Source organism: Mustela lutreola, chromosome 16 (genome assembly GCF_030435805.1).
Source record: "Mustela lutreola isolate mMusLut2 chromosome 16, mMusLut2.pri, whole genome shotgun sequence".
NCBI lineage: Eukaryota > Metazoa > Chordata > Mammalia > Carnivora > Mustelidae > Mustela > Mustela lutreola.
The window spans coordinates 959,661-974,579 of NC_081305.1; the positions used below are offsets into that span (position 1 = coordinate 959,661).

Consider the following 14,919-nt stretch of genomic DNA (forward strand, 5'->3'; position numbering starts at 1 on the left):
CCGGGCCTGCGCGGTCGCCGCGGTCGCCCTCCGGCCGCGCAGCCCCCCGGATGCGGACGCGTTTGTTCAGGCTGCAAAACCGCAAGCGCGCCGGAACAACCTTGGCACCTCAGATTCGGAGAAATACGGTAGTTCCGGCGAGCGGCGGGGAGCCCGCCCCACGGTGCGGCCCCGCCCACGGGCGCCGAGCGCAGGCGCAGAGCCGCCGGCCCCGCCCCCTCGCCGCCGAGCCCGGTTCCCCCGCGCGCGACACGCGCCGGCCGCTCGATGGCGGACCCCGAGCTGCAGCTGGTGGCGCGGCGCATCCGCAGCTTCCCGGACTTCCCCGTCCCGGGGGTGCTGTTCAGGTGCGGGCGGGGCGGCCGCGGGGGCGCGCGGGGCCGGGGGCGCGGGGCCCACGCGCGACGCCCGGCCTCACCCGCCCGCTCGCGCGCGCCAGGGACATCTCGCCGCTCCTGAAGGACCCCGCCGCCTTCCGCGCGTCCATCGGCCTCCTGGCGCGCCACCTGAGACAGACGCACGGCGGCGACATCGACTACGTCGTGGGCAAGTGAACCGGGGACGCCGCGCCCGCCCTGCCGCGCCCGCGCCCGCGCCCTGGGGTGTCCGGGGCCGCAGGGTCTGCGCCAGGAAGCCGTGAGCGCGGAGGGGCTGGGGGGCGGCCCCGGCGGACGCACTGGACGCCGCACCGGGGTGTGGGCGGGGACCCTTGGTGGGTGGTAGGGACTGACCCGCTGCGCCGCACGTGGCGGCCGGACGTGGGCCCCCCCTGGGGTGGCCCGGCGGACCGTAGCGCCCCGCCCCCCGCCGCAGGTTCCTGGCCTCCAGCTCCGGACACGTGGGGCCCCGCGGCCCGGTTGCCCAGGGAGTGTCTGACCAGAGTCCACGGGCCAAGCACGCTGGTGTTCTCCCCTGGAGAGCCCTGAGCCCTGGGCCGCGCCCTTTCCCTGCGGCACCCTGGCAGGTCTGGTCCCTGTGCGAGTCCCCTCGCCTGGGGCTCCCAAAGCTCCCCAGGGGCCACAGCTTTCCACTTGGCTGAGTCCTCCTGGCCAGGGCAGCCCGCCCCCACTGCTCTCCTGGACGGCGTCGGGACCCCGCTCCGCCCGCTCCAGGCAGATGCTGCTTTTAAGGATGAGGAACGGCCGAGTCCCTGTCATAGTCCCCGCTAGACCGGCAGCAGCGCCGAGCGGGGGAGTCAGGTCACTTCCTGAGGCGCAGCACGTCTGCGCTGGGCTGGTCAGCGTTGCTGAGAGTGTGATGTCCTGGTCTTCCAGCTGCAGCCGACAGACCCAGGAGCCTGTTGTCTTTGCAAAGGCCCCATGTCACCTTCCAGCACTGGCTCATGGGGATCTAAGGCTGCTGTACCACACAGCTGCCCCTTGACACCCCAGCTCTCGCCAACAGGCCTGGACTCCCGAGGCTTTCTGTTCGGCCCATCCCTGGCCCAGGAGCTTGGCTTGGGCTGCGTGCTCGTCCGAAAACGAGGGAAGCTGCCCGGCCCCACTGTGTCTGCCTCATACACCCTGGAGTATGGCAAGGTGAATGGGCTGGGCACCGCCGCCTTCCCCCCTCGGGGACCCCCCCACCCCAGGACAGTCATGGGGTCGAGGGGCACTGCCGTGGTTGGGGCTCAGCCTCTGTGTCTGGGAGGCCAGGCCCGCCAGGAAACCGCTGGGTGGTTGAAACTGGGGCCCAGACATCCCCGCCCAGGCCATTCCCAGACACAGGGGGACCATGCGCCTGCTTCCCATTTGCAGGCGGAGCTGGAAATCCAGAGAGACGCCTTGGAGCCAGGGCAGAAGGTGGTCGTCGTGGACGATCTGCTGGCCACTGGCGGTGAGGGTCTTCCCCTGACCGACCCCACCAAAGGAGGGCCTGGTGGGGGCGCTGCTAGGGCTGGTAGAATGTGCCTCACAGGGGGAGTGAGAAGCAGACCAGGCAGCACTGTCCAGCTTCCAGTGAGCTGCGGGACTCCGCAAGGGCCACTGGGAGCCTCGTCACCATACCGACCCCGTCTCCCCCCGCCCAGGAACCATGCGGGCAGCCTGTGAGCTGCTGAGCCGGCTGCAGGCTGAGGTGCTGGAGTGCGTGAGCCTGGTGGAGCTGACGTCGCTGAAGGGCAGGGAGAAGCTGGCTCCGGTGCCCTTCTTTTCTCTCCTGCAGTTCGAGTGACAGCGCCGCGGCCGCCAGGGGGCACCGGCCATCGGCCTGGACTTTTTTTTTTTAACGGTTTTGTGCATGCAGTTGCCTTTTCAAAGTGCCTAGGCCGTGGTCTCGGTCCTTCCTGCGGGCTCTGGATCTGGAGGTGCCAAGGCCTGGAGCTAGCAGTTCAGGCCAGGGCCCAGCCCCCTGCAGGTGCACTTAACAGACAGACGTGAATAAACTGCTTTGTTAGAGTGCTTGCTCTCGGTCCAGGTGCTGGGGCGGGGCCGTGGGGCGGGGCTGTGGGGCGACATGCAGGAATCCCACCTGGCCGGCTGCCCAGGCCTCCTGTGGCCCAGAGCAGGCAGGAGACCAGGCTGCCCGAACTGCTGTCCCAGTCGTGGCTCTGATAGGTCATGCTCTGGGCAGCTCACAACTTTGTCTTCAGGTTCTAGATGGTGGAAGTGCCCATCTGTGTTGCTGGGGCCAGTTCCTTCTGGGGGCTCCAGGGAGACCGTGTCCATGGCTTTCCCGGCTTCTAAGAGCCTCAGGGCCGACCCTCCATCCTGAGCCAGCAGCTTGCTGCCGTCCAGGTTTGCAGTCTGCTGCCCTCCTACAAGGGACCAGGGGGACACCAGGCCCACTGGGCCATCCAGGATTCCCACGTGCACATCTCGAGGGCATTCTGCCCACTGCCTGCCCTCCGGCCTCACTTCCCTACACCCTAAACACTGCAAAGACCAAGTCCCCAACAGAAACCAGTTTAATGACAAAATGCTGCCCCAGGGGAGGCCTACCGCCCACGCTGGCCAGGGAGCCTGGTGGGGGGTGCAGAGGGGAGAAAGTGCATCTTGTTCCTAAAGAGAGTAAAAGACACAGCGGGCGAGGGCAGGGACCGGAAGTCTGTGGCCGCGAGGTTCACAGCGCCACCTCCGCCCGGGCAAGGCAGGCCAGCCGTGTGAGGACACCTGCCAGGTCAGCAGCCTTGTCCAGCTTGATGTAGGTGTCCGCACGGACACGGTGCAGACTGAGCCAGTCGGGCAGCAGCTCAGAGAGGAGTTGCACATGCTTCTCCATCTCCCCTGCAGAGGGAGGGGTGCATGAGGCGGGGGCCCAGGCCCCGTCAGCAGGTCTGCCTGAAGGCCAACTCTGCCCCTCTCCCCCTACCTGCCTGTCCATGCCCCCGAGAAGCAGAGTGAACGCTGAAAAGATGAGGAACAGCTTTGCCAAGGAGCTGACCCTCCCACTAAGCCCTGCACAGGTCCCAGTCCCAGGGAGGAGCTACCCTGGAGCTTGGAGGGAGCCAAGGGTCCAGTGGGCCGTGGGGCCATCTGAGGGGCTGCAGGGCACAGTCGGGTTGTGAAGGCAGAAGCTCAAGAGCTGACCTCCAAGGCACTGTGCCCACCCAGCACACACCACAGACGCTCCACAAGGATGTGGAGCGGCCGATCCCCGGTGCCCACCCTCAACCGGGAGTCGGGGACACAGGGAGGGCCCCGCACACACCAGGGCTCAGGGCCACGGAGTAGCTGCCCAGCAGCCGGCTGCAGGCCACGTCCATGGGCAGTGCCGGCTTACGCTCCGACACGAAGATGCTGCGCAGTACACGGGCCAGCTCGGGCAGCCGCTCGAGCCGCTGCAGCCGCTGCTCCTGCTCCGGCCGCCGGGTCATCTGTGCCAGCTGCTTCTGTGCCTCCTTGCATCGAATCTGCGGCGGGCCCAGGCCACAGTCAGTGGGAAGCCAGGCCCATGCTGCCCCCGGCTCTGCCCCACTGGGACCCCCAGCACTCACCCTCTCTAGCAGGTCCTGGGACACCCCCTTCAGGGCTGCAGGCGGGGTGGCTGGTGGGGTGGCCGGTGGGGCGGAGCCGGGGGACCCAGGGCTTCTGGGCTTGGCGGTACGCTGGGCCAGGTCACTCAGGGCCTTTTCCATCTAGGGCAGGTCAGAAGGGAGGAATGAGAAGCAGCCTCCCCTCCCCAGGGGGTGGGGGGCAGTCTGTGCAGCCCAGCAGGGCCGAACCTGCTGCCCCAGGATAGAGCCGGCCAGCCTGCACACTGTGCCTGTGTGGAGGGACAGCCCATCCCACCACCCCGAGGCATGTGGCCCAGGACAGAGCCTACCTATCAGGTGCCTGCGTGGGTGGGGGGGGGGGGGGGGGCTGCCCCGCCCCACCCTCCCAGACTCAGTCTCACCCTGGATGACAGGAGGCCGCGGGCACGGGCCAACACCTCCTGGGCAGTGGCCGGCTTCTCCACGGTGGGCGGCTGGGGCAACTCAGCCGGCTCGATGTCAGGCACGCTGTCCACATTGAACCGGGGGTGCCAACGTGTGAGCTGGTCCTCAGGCACCACCACGGGAGGGTTCAGGGAGGCCAGGAAGGCCTGTGTGTGAAGGGGACAGGGAGTGTGGGCTGATCCCAGGCACGTCCGTGTTGGGGTAGGCAAGGCTGTGGGGCTCCTGTCCCGGCTGGACGACCTTGGATCCAGCACCCGAGCTCCAGCTGCTCAGCCGGGCAAGGACAGGACACCGCAGCTGGCAGCCCCCACTGAGCCCGTCGTGAACCTCCAGGGGCCTGGGGTTGCCACGCTGAGCTCCTCCCGCTCAGCCACCAGGGGACCAGGGCCCGGACCCTCGCCCACCCCGCATCCACCCTGCAAGAGGCAGCCGTGGGAGGGGTCCAGAGAACTTGAAAGGTCAGCCTCTCAAGAAGACCTGTTTCCTGCAGGCAGGACCGAGCTGTCACAGGAGGAGGGGACGGGGTGCAGGGCGGGCTAGGGACAGGCCTCCCGCATGGGCCGGGTACTCACCCTGTGGTGCTCACGGACACGCTTCTCCAGGTTCTGGCTGAAGAGCCGCCGGCGCTGCAGGAGGTGTGAGGCCGTGAGCTGGGGCGCCGTGCTGCCGGCCTCTGCGGGCAGAGTTCAGGGCTGAGACCCCCGGTCTTGGAGGAGGCCGGGGCCCAACGCCTCACACCCACACTCCAAACAGTATCCCTGGCAGGGAGACAGGCTCAGAGCTGCGTGAACTCAGCCATGGCCTCTCACCGTGGTCCAGCAGTGGCTCAATGGTAAGCTGGTAATCGGACCTCTTGATGCTGTCCTTGAAGGTGGGGATGTTGCGCTCCTGGCGGAAGCGGTAGGAGGTTGGGTACACGGTTCTGATCTGGCCCACGTTGCGCTCTTCAAAGCGCCTATGGGACAAGGTACTGGGCTCAGAGCGCGCCAGGCAGGGCACAGGGTGGTCTCCGTAGGCAGGGGGAGGCCCCTGCCCGCTGCGCCGTAGGGAGGGGGAGGCCCCGGCCCGCTGTGGGCCACTCACTTGCGCATCATGTCCTGAACGCCCTGCTTGACTTTGGCAAACGTCACGGTCTCCGAGCGGTTGTACAACAAGCCCACGATGGCGTCCATGCTGCGGAACATCTCCGCCAGCACCTGGTACTTGTAGGGCAGCACGAGGCCTGGGGGCCCCGGCTGGGCCAGGGCGTGGAAGCGCTGGTAGGCAGGTGCCTTCTCTCCACTGCCATGGAGGGAGCCGGGCTCAGGGGAAGCACCAGACCCACAGCCCTCCAACACCAACCGCAGGCAGACAACGTGGCCCGGGAGACCCCAGGGCCGGGGAAGTCCCAAGCCACCCCCAACCCTAGTTCCCTCATCTCTAAGAGGCACACGATACCACAGGGAGCAAAAGAGGACGCGGGGCTGCGGGACACACACACACCACAGCGGCAGCCTTTGAGAGCGTCCCAAATTCACAAGGGCCCTCACGGCAAGAGCTGGCACGTCTCACAGATGGAGGTCAGGGTGCGGAGCTAGCCAGTGGCAGAGCTGGGATCTGAGAGCCCCGTGCCTGCCTCTGCCCAGTCCTGTCCTCCTACCAGACTAGCCTTTCCTTTGAGGCCTGAACGCCCACACAGGACTCACCATGGCCCAGCTGGGTGCCCCTGGTCCTCCAGCACGCTGGGCTCCCCAGCATCCTTCCTCTGGGCTCTCGCCCTCAGCTCCTGGGCCCGGGCCCCTAGCTCCCGGGCCCGCTGTAGGCATGACTTCAGCTCAGAGAATGTGACTTTTGAGGAGGCCTGTGGACACAACATGCCGTCAGCTGGCCAGTCACACCCACATCACTCGACCTCCCCCACCCTGGGTCCAGACTCACTTTCTTCTCCGGGGTGGCCAGGCAGGGCTGCAGACCTGCTGAGAGAGAGGCCTGCTCTGGGGAGCCAGGAACAGCCAGCTCAGCCGGGGCAGTGGGGTCAGCCGGGGCAGCCGGGGCAGTGGGACCCGAGACCTGGCGGGCAGGCCGCAGAAGGTGAGTGAGGAACCAGACTCAGTGGTGAAAGACTGGTTCCTCCCTCCCTGGCTTAGCGACAAAGGGGGCACAAGGCCGGGTTTTCGCTGCAGTCAAGCCAGAGGGGCCGGCCGTGGTCTGTCTGGGCTTCTTGCTCTCCCGGGCCTGACCCCTCGCCCAGCCTGGCCGGCAGGCTGGACATCTACCAGCGCACGGAGCCCGGGCCCTCCTCCGGCCCCTCCAGCAGCTCGGTCCAGCACCTCCGCGCCCTCGCTGCGGAGCTCTGCGCCCGGTTCTCGCGGCGCCCACGACACACCTGCCCCCGCCGCCCGCGGGGACTGGGCCCCGGGCCTTCTCCAGTGTCCTGCAGCCGTTCGGGGCCGGTTCTCCAGCCCGTGCCCCGTGGGCAGCCCGCACCCCGGTCCGCGCCCCCCACCCGCACCCCCGCCCCGGCCTGTCTCCCGCTCACCGCGTCCGCCGGCAGCCGCAGTCTCCGGCGCGCGGGCGGCGCGGGGTGGTCGCGCGCGGGCTCTGCGGGCGGGCGGGCGCGCTTGCGGCTGCTGCCCGGGGTGCGGGCCGGGGCGCCGGGCGCGGGCTTGGCGGGGCTCGGGGTGCGCCAGGCCTGCTTGACCCGCGGAGGCACGGCGCGGAGCCCGGGGCGGCGGCGCGCGAAGAAGTCGGTGAGGCGAGGCTGTGCCATGGCGGGAGCGAGGACAGGGACGCGGGGTCCGGGCGGGACGCGGGATCCGGGCGGGACGCGGAGCGAGCGGGAACCCGAGGCACAGAAGTGGGGCCGCGCGCAGCGCCGATTTTCCCGCCGCGCCTGCCCCCGCCCACCGCGGGCGGAACCACCGGCAGGGGAGCCGGGGGTGGCCGGGAAATGGGCCCGTCCGGGCGCATGCGTACTGACGCCCTCGCGACTGCGCCGACGCGCGCATGCGCCGACGCGCGGCCCCGCCTCCCCCTCCGGCCGCCCGGCTCCGGCAGGGGACGAGCTCGCCCTGGGAGGGCGGCGGGGCCGGGCGGTTTCGGCGAGGAGAGCGATGGCTCGCCGCTTCTCCTGAGGTTGACGGCAGTCACCGTGGAGTGACGCTGGCCCTCTCGGCGGCTGCCAGACCCCGAGCCTCTCCGCGGGTGCGGGTTCTGTGTCAGCGGCGCTGTTGTACCGGGAGGAGGGTCGGGGGAGGGGGTGTTAGTGCGGGAGGGGCCGCTGCCGTCGGGGTCAGCGCCGCCGGGGTCCTGCTGCCGGGGTCCCGCTGCCGCCGGGGTCAGCGCCGCCGGGGGTCCTGCTGCCGTCGGGGTCAGCGCCGCCGGGGGTCCTGCTGCGGTCGGGGTCAGCGCCGCCGGGGTCCCGCTGCCGCCGGGGTCAGCGCCGCCGGGGTCCTGCTGCCGCCGGGGTCAGAGCCGCCGGGATCCTGCTGCCGGGGTCCTGCTGCCGCCGGGGTCAGAGCCGCCGGGGTCCCGCTGCCGCCGGGGTCAGCGCCGCCGGGGGTCCTGCTGCCGTCTGGGTCAGCGCCGCCGGGGGTCCTGCTGCCGTCGGGGTCAGCGCCGCCGGGGTCCCGCTGCCGCCGGGGTCAGCGCCGCCGGGATCCTGCTGCCGCCGGGGGTCCTGCTGCCGGGGTCCCGCTGCCGTCGGGGATCAGCACCGCCGGCGTCAGCGCCGCCGGGGGTCCCGCTGCCGCCGGGGTCCTGCTGCCAGGACCGGGGCGCGCTGGAGGGGGCCTCTCGGTGGCCTCTCGGTGGGGAAAGGGTGCCCAGAGGCGGCGGTTCCCATCAGTGAGCGGAGCGGGCCGCCCCGGGAACAGCAGCCAGCCGGGGAGCAGGGTGGGAGGCGGCCGCCGGCGTGTTTAAGGCTCGGTTCTGTGACTGGTGTGTGCCCTGGGCCGCACGCTGGAGGCAAGCGTGGACCTCCGTGGGAATGGACCTTTCCAAATTTAAGGTTGCTGTGCGTTATAGGGCGGAGCCGTGCGGGATCCTGGAACTGTAGTGACAGCCTCTTCTTAAGACCAAGGGCGTCGAGGGGCTTTGTACATCTTCCAGCTCGGAGCTGCTCATCGGGAGGGCGGCAGCTGTCTTCTCTCCCAGATACACTGTGGTTCCCCATCGAGAAAGTAAGGGAGCGCTGGGTCTTGGAGAGCACAGCTAGCTGACCTGAACACAGGGGACGTCAGGATCTGGCTCCCAGCCCCTGCTCTCTGAAGGTGCGCTGGTGAGCAGGAACGCCCCTCCCTGCCCAGAGCCTCCAGAATGCCGCACTGTTTCTGCCAGCCTTACCCTCGTCTTGCCTCCTGGCCACCCACCAGCCTGGAACCACAGAGTGCCGGCTCGGCTCCCAACCCCCCAGAGAGCTGAGTGAGGTGACGGACGACAGGCTGCCCTGGCTGTGTGACAAGAGCGTGCATGCCCAGGCAGTCCACTGCAGGGGACTCCTGGCAGGGAAAGAGTCAGGGATTGCTGTGTTCCGGCCAGCTCCCCGGGGGCACTAATCTAGAGGTGGAAGCGGGCACTAGGAGGCCCTGAGTGGCTCTGGGGATAACCGAGGGGTCTTGTAGAATGCAGAGCATGAATCTAAAATGTGTCTGTCCTGAGTAGGATGAGGAATTCTGTCTGCATTCAGTCCTCACAAGCAGCCAGTGGGCAGGGGCCGGGGGACCAGCTCCAACACCACTGTCAGTGCCTTGCCAGTGCACTTGGCCATACCACTGTTACTTTGCATGTCTCACCTGGTGAGTAGGTCTTTCTGGGGTGACTTCAGCCTCTGGGGAAGCTCCTTGTTAGAAAATTTTCTGCCCACTTACAGTGACGGCAGTAAGACAGTCACCTCAGCAGCCACTTCTACAAGGTGGGACCCCTACCTTCCTGTCACTGCTAATGAGATGAGAGACGCACAGCTGAACCAATCAGCTCCTCTCCTGGGACCCAGGACTGGAATTGGAACCACCATCCTGTCACGTCTGGCTGTGAGAAGTGAGATGGAGTAGGACTGTCATCTTCCACCCTGTACATGGAGACAGGGTAATGACCAGGAGACTGTGTGAGCCTGGGACAGGGAGTCAGACCCAGCAGCTGACTCAGATGGTTTCCACTTTGCTCTCGTGGGAGACCCACAGCCTTTCAAGGTGGCCCGGCTGATTAGAAAGCAGCCTCTAGTCCTTCCCGTACCTCTGCGTCTTTTATCTAAAGGGCCTCTGAGTGAATTTCTGTTTCTTCCGACCCAAGGAGGCTGAGGAAGAGCAGGGGCAAAAGGTTGGTCCGTATGAGGCTACAGTAATAAAAACAGAGTCAGGAGTAAGGAAGGTGAATGCTCTGCTCTGTTCTGCCCAGGCTCCCCCTGAAGTGTCCTGCTGGCTTATAGGTGTGGAATATTAAGAGGACATAGCCTGGTTAGAATGCCTTCAGGAGAGAGGAACCAGATAACCAGGACAAGAGCCCTGCTTTCTGGAACCCTTTACCCTGGGGTGCCCGGGAGATCGGGACGTGTGCCTTCATTCACGTGGTCACTGAGTGCCCACTGGGAGCCTGGCTGCCGAAGGCCCCGTACAGGCCAGCCACGGAGGGAGGGTCCCCGGGCACCAGGCTGAGAACAAGACAGGTGAGACCCCGCTCTCAAGGAGCTCACGTTCTAGTGGAGAGAGACAGAACCCAGTTTTATTGGGGGAGGGGGTACCACTTCAGAAAAAGAACATAAAACCTAGTCATGAGCTGCCATAACGGGGGGCACTTCAGATATGAGGGTTCAGGGAGGCCTCTTGGAGAGGATCACACTGAAGGGCCAGAAGAAGGGGCGGGGGGAGCGTCTGATAGCAGCGTGTGGAACCCACACCGCCGTCACAACCACCACCTTCATTTTAAGCACATTCCAAAGAATGACTGGAGTTAAAGTACGTTCTGAGTTTGAGTTACAGACCTGTCTGCCCGTCTGGAACTTCCTTAGAACCCATCCCACAAAACCGTAGCGGGGCTCTGTGAGGTGCACCGTGTGCAGGCCTGCTTCCCCACAGCCGGGAGGCCTTCTCCGTCTCACCCTCAGAGCGAACCTCCAAGCCGCAGCCCCTCTGGATGAAGAAGCCAGGACTTGTAAGGCATAAAGCCGGCGCACGGGGGAGCCGGCTGTGGTTGCCCACCTCTGTGTCTCATTCGGTCACTTCCTCACCCAAGAGGCAGGAAGGAGCTGCAGAGGTGTGGTGGGATTCAGGCCTTCTGGGTCCCCTGCGCCTGCAGAGAACCTGCCCCTGCAGTCGAAGGGGAGATTTTCATGGTCTCAGCGTGCAGTGCCATGTCCCCAGCCAGACCTGGAGGCAGCTTGACGTTCAGGGAAGACGTCTGGGTCTCAGCCATAATCGGCCTGCGCCAGGCCCATGGTCCACCAGGCACGATGGGACAAACGGAAGGTGGAGCAGCCGCTGCTGCGCACAGGCGGAGGGACCTGGGAGGGACCTGGGAGGTGGTCCCGACTCCCTCCGCCTCACGTCCCTCATCCTTATCAAGGGGAGCTCACGGAGAGTGCTCTCAGCAGAGCCCTGGGGAAGCAAAGGTAGCCCCAAGCTCCCGAGCGGCCGTGGCCCACCGTGGCCCCACGGACCGCACACCTGCTTGCAGAGAATGTCGCGGGGGGTGGGGGGGCACACTCTCTCCGTCCGCGTGTGCGTGTCCAGCAGCCCCAACAGAAACGTGGCGGGGGCCACGGGCCTGATTTCACGCTTTCTCGTGGCTCCGTTAAGAAAGTCACAAGAATCAGGTGACAGTCGTTTTCAAGTATAGCCTTATTTTACGTCATATCCCAAATGTTATCATTTGAACAAGTAACCGATGAACTTCATTAACGAGCTGTTTCACACGGTTCACCGGCGTCCAGTCAACCATCACTGCGTCCTCGCACTGGTCACACCAAGGCCGTCCGTCGCGCCTCGCGGCACGCTCGGTTCCCACGGGAACCCCTGGTCTCTGCTCGGGTTTCACGAAATCCGCAGCTGGAAGCGGGCTGGGCCCGGGTTGCTCTGACCACACAACTCGCCCGGCAGGGCCGGGGGAAGGCCGGGCCCCAGCGGGCTGGCGGCTGCAGGGCGGCGGGCCCCACGACCCGGCGGCCGGCGACAGGGCGGAGGCGGCGCCCGTCGAGAAGCCACGCAACCCCGGGGCTCCCAGACCCCGCCCGCGCCGCCCTGCGCCGTCCGTCACGCGGCGGCACGGGGCGGGGCGGTGTCTGTGAGGGGGCGGGGCTCCGGGGAGGCGCCGCCGGTGTGGGCGTGGCCGGAGGTCCGGCTGGGCCCCGAGTTTCCCCACCGAGCGAGGGGCCGGCCCGCCGCGGCGCCCGCGAGTGGGGCCATCGCGGTCGCCTGGGTCACCTCAGCCCGAGGGTCCTGCAGGCTCCTGTTCTGACCCCCGCTGCCCTGTCCTCTGTGGGAAGGTGGAGCCACGGAGAGCCCACCTGCGGGACGGTCAGGCCGGAACCGAGGGCCTTACTCCCGGCCGAGCTCGCCGCCCTCCTCCCCGCGCCGTGGCCCCGGAACCCCGTCGGGAGGCCTGTGAATGTCCCTCGCCTGAGGACTTTGGGGGCTTTCCACAAGCCACTCCCGATCCAGGAGGGTTGGCGGTGCCCTGCGCGCCCGGCTCAGCCCCGCGCTGGGGGGGGGGGGGGGGTGCTCCGCGCTGCAGAGCGGAAGGCATCTGCCCTGCACCCCGAGGGCTCGGCCCTGCGGACGGAAGGCTCCCCCGGAGCTCAGGAGCGCACTCTGCGGTGAGGGAGGCCCGTTCGGCAGCGTCCGTTGCGCTCGCCCTGGTGCTGGGCACTGCGCGGGGCCGGGGGACGTGCCAGTAGCCACTGACGCAAGGGAAACCGCATCAGAGCGGGGCGGGCAGGTGGGCAGGGGGGCGCTCCCGCCGCCCCCGCCTGTCCCTTGCAGACCCATCAGGAGGCGGGACTTGACCTTGCACGTGGACATGGCTCCGCTCCTAGGGTCTGGGAAGGGACTCTGGGTCATCACCTGTCCCCCCAGGAGCACTCCGCTCCCTCCAGCAGTGGGAAGCCGCCGCACTGCGGTCCCGGTCACCCCGCGGACTTCCAGCTCATGATCGCGCTCTGGACCTAGCCTTTCCCTCCTCAAGACACCGCGTCTCCCCTTGGTTCCTCACACCCGCCTGTGGTTTGTCACACGGCAGTGCGTTTTTACTCCCCAGTCCACGCCTCTTTCGCGGGTGAAGTAAGGGGCGGGTCTGACGCCGCACACCTCGGGCGGTCTGTGAACAGGGGCGGCGAAGTCAGCAACCCCGGGCCAGCCTTTCCCGCAGAGGTAGGCTGTGTGGGAGTGACCTTTCCGGGGATCTGGGCCACATTCCTGCCACCTGGCAGTGAGGGCCTGTGCTGACAGGAGAGGGCACGCAAGGTCTCTTTGGCCTCACAGAGCGCTTTAGTCTTAGGGCCATGGAAGCCTCCCCTCGGGAGTGGGGAGACCAGGGTTCACCCAGACGGAAGCCCGAGGGGTGGGAGCCAGGGGAAGGCGGAGGCCGTCACTTGGGCAGACACCCATGGCTCCGGGGGCATCTGCCTGGCTCAGTCAGTGGAGCGTGAGAATTGTCATCTCAAGGCTGTGAGTTCGAGCCCCACATTGGGTATAGAGATTACTTAAACATAAAATCTAAAAAAAAAAAAAAAAAAAGTCCTCTGACTTCGGTTTAGAAGAGGTGAGCTGAAGATCAGGTCAGATGCCGGCCTGTCCGCCAACCTGCGTGTGTGGTCACGGGCTCACGGCCGCACGTTCCGGCGACACGGGTATCACCAGGACCCGTGGACTGTCCCTGTAGCAGGCTTGTGTGCAGGAGCGCTCAGGCGGCGAGACTGGGGTGGTTCTGAGAAACCGCAGGGGGCGGGTGGCACCCAGGAACAGGACAGGCAAGGACCCCGGGCTGGGGGCAGGAATGGGAGGGACCATGTGACTGTGTGGCCGGGCAGGACTGGCCCACAGACCACCAAGAGCCGGGGCACCACAGACGAGTTTGAACTTCCAGCTAGGGCGGGCGGGGAAGGAAGCGGCGACCAGAACTGTGTGGATGGTCACTGTGGAGGGCAGGTGAGGGTCAGGAGGCTGTGGCAGCCCCACCGCGGAGAGAAGACGGGCGCGGCAAGGAGGAAGCCCTGAGTGCAGCCCATTGGGGCCGCCGGTGACCACACAGAGCCTGAGTTTCTCGGGCCCGCGGTGAGGAGGTGGGGGCCTCAGGACAAGAGAGGGAAAAGGCAGATCCGGGTCCCCTGGAGGCTTTCTGCTTCGACCAGTGAAGGGTGCTGTCAGCCAGGCAAGCCCTGACCACACAGCCCCACCCCAAAGTCTCTGGAAGGTGGGAGTGGGAACAGGGGCGGGGTCTGTGCCATTGTCAGATCAAGACCCTTTTCACCTAGATTGACAGAAATCAGGGCCCAAGTCAAAGCCTCGTGCGCGACTTTGGATGATGGGCCCTGCAGGGAGCCTGTGAGAACAGGACCCCAGAGGGGATGAAGGGTGCCGGTGGAAGACCCATCCGTCCTCAGAGTTGATGGTACAGCGTCAAAGGCCAAGTAGATCACACCTGATGACCGTCCAGGGGGGAAAGGAGAGGTGTGGGACAGGTGTCCACACCCACGCAGAGGTGTGGCAGAGAGCAAGGCATGTGGTGGACCCATGCGGCCCTGTGTGTTTTGCACAGGGTTACAGACAGTGGGGTGATGTGGCCTGTGCCCCCAGCCCTGGGACAGGATGCCCAGAAACCCTGCAGGACCCAGGATCCTTAGAAGAGTGACGCGATAGGCTCCCTGTGCTCGCGACTTCCAGTCTCCTTCCTCCGCTCCCAGGCAGCGCCCACCGATGTGAGAGGAGACCACTCAGCCGGGGCGCCGCTGCCCACTGCCCACTTGTTGCAGGGAAGGGGATGGCTGACCCCTTCCCTGTCCCTGAGCACGCTGGTGGGGGACCTCGATCACCCCGGGGTGGGGACAGCGCCTCCTCCCCACCCACCAGGGGCCCTTGGTCAGTTCCATTCTAGTGACAGTAAAGAAAACCAGCAACAACTGAGGGCCAGAGCGGGACCGGCAGGAGGCTGGGAAACACCAGGACCGGAAGGGCCAGGGACCTCCTCGGCTGAACCCGCTTTGGGAAGTTTCCTGCAAAGGAGGAAGGCACAGGCTGTGCCCAGCTCCTGCTCCACCCTCAACCTGCCCCAGCGGTCTCAAACCCAGAAGTGCAGGCAGGGAAAGGGCCAAGTGTAGGGGGCAGCCAAGTCTGCACGAGGCCAGGCCCTCCTCCTGCAGCTCCCACCAGGCTCCCAGGAGAGCCATGGCCCCATAGGAGGGCTCGGGACTCGGCAGGGCTCGTGGCACTGGTGAGTGCCAAGGGAGGGGCGAGCGCCAAGGGAGGGCCCAACAACCCCTGTGTCTGGGGCCAGGACCTCCTGCTGCTCCCCCCACCCCACGGACCCACCTCGCCCGGGTTTGGAAAGTGCACTGCTGCTCCTGCCCTGTGCGG

General features: G+C 66.8%; 3 protein-coding genes across 4 annotated transcripts; 2 read left to right on the plus strand and 1 right to left on the minus strand.

Annotated features, from left to right (window-relative positions):
• Positions 1 to 188: 188 nt before the first annotated feature.
• APRT (adenine phosphoribosyltransferase) lies at positions 189 to 2,396 on the plus strand. 2 transcript variants are annotated; one of them, XM_059150755.1, is made up of 5 exons: positions 189 to 347; positions 440 to 546; positions 1,405 to 1,538; positions 1,758 to 1,836; positions 2,030 to 2,396. In XM_059150755.1, the coding sequence occupies exons 1-5, from the start codon at positions 268 to 270 to the stop codon at positions 2,170 to 2,172; spliced, it is 543 nt and encodes a 180-aa protein (XP_059006738.1). In that variant the 5' UTR covers positions 189 to 267; the 3' UTR covers positions 2,173 to 2,396. The 2 variants fall into 2 exon arrangements, with proteins under 2 accessions (XP_059006738.1, XP_059006739.1); XM_059150756.1 differs by lacking the exon at positions 189 to 347 and having other exon boundaries at positions 1,275 to 1,538.
• A 491-nt stretch (positions 2,397 to 2,887) lies between these two features.
• CDT1 (chromatin licensing and DNA replication factor 1) lies at positions 2,888 to 7,286 on the minus strand. The gene is made up of 10 exons (XM_059150753.1): positions 6,897 to 7,286; positions 6,296 to 6,427; positions 6,064 to 6,218; positions 5,462 to 5,659; positions 5,188 to 5,333; positions 4,951 to 5,051; positions 4,336 to 4,524; positions 3,935 to 4,075; positions 3,649 to 3,850; positions 2,888 to 3,224 (listed from the first exon to the last, which is right to left on the minus strand). The coding sequence occupies exons 1-10, from the start codon at positions 7,125 to 7,127 to the stop codon at positions 3,061 to 3,063; spliced, it is 1,659 nt and encodes a 552-aa protein (XP_059006736.1). The 5' UTR covers positions 7,128 to 7,286; the 3' UTR covers positions 2,888 to 3,060.
• Positions 7,287 to 7,363: 77 nt separating this feature from the next.
• Positions 7,364 to 12,045, plus strand: LOC131818693 (basic proline-rich protein-like). The gene is made up of 4 exons (XM_059153325.1): positions 7,364 to 7,561; positions 7,654 to 8,538; positions 9,020 to 9,153; positions 9,228 to 12,045. Exons 1-4 carry the CDS (start codon positions 7,364 to 7,366, stop codon positions 9,406 to 9,408), a joined length of 1,398 nt encoding a protein of 465 aa, XP_059009308.1. The 3' UTR covers positions 9,409 to 12,045.
• Positions 12,046 to 14,919: the final 2,874 nt, after the last annotated feature.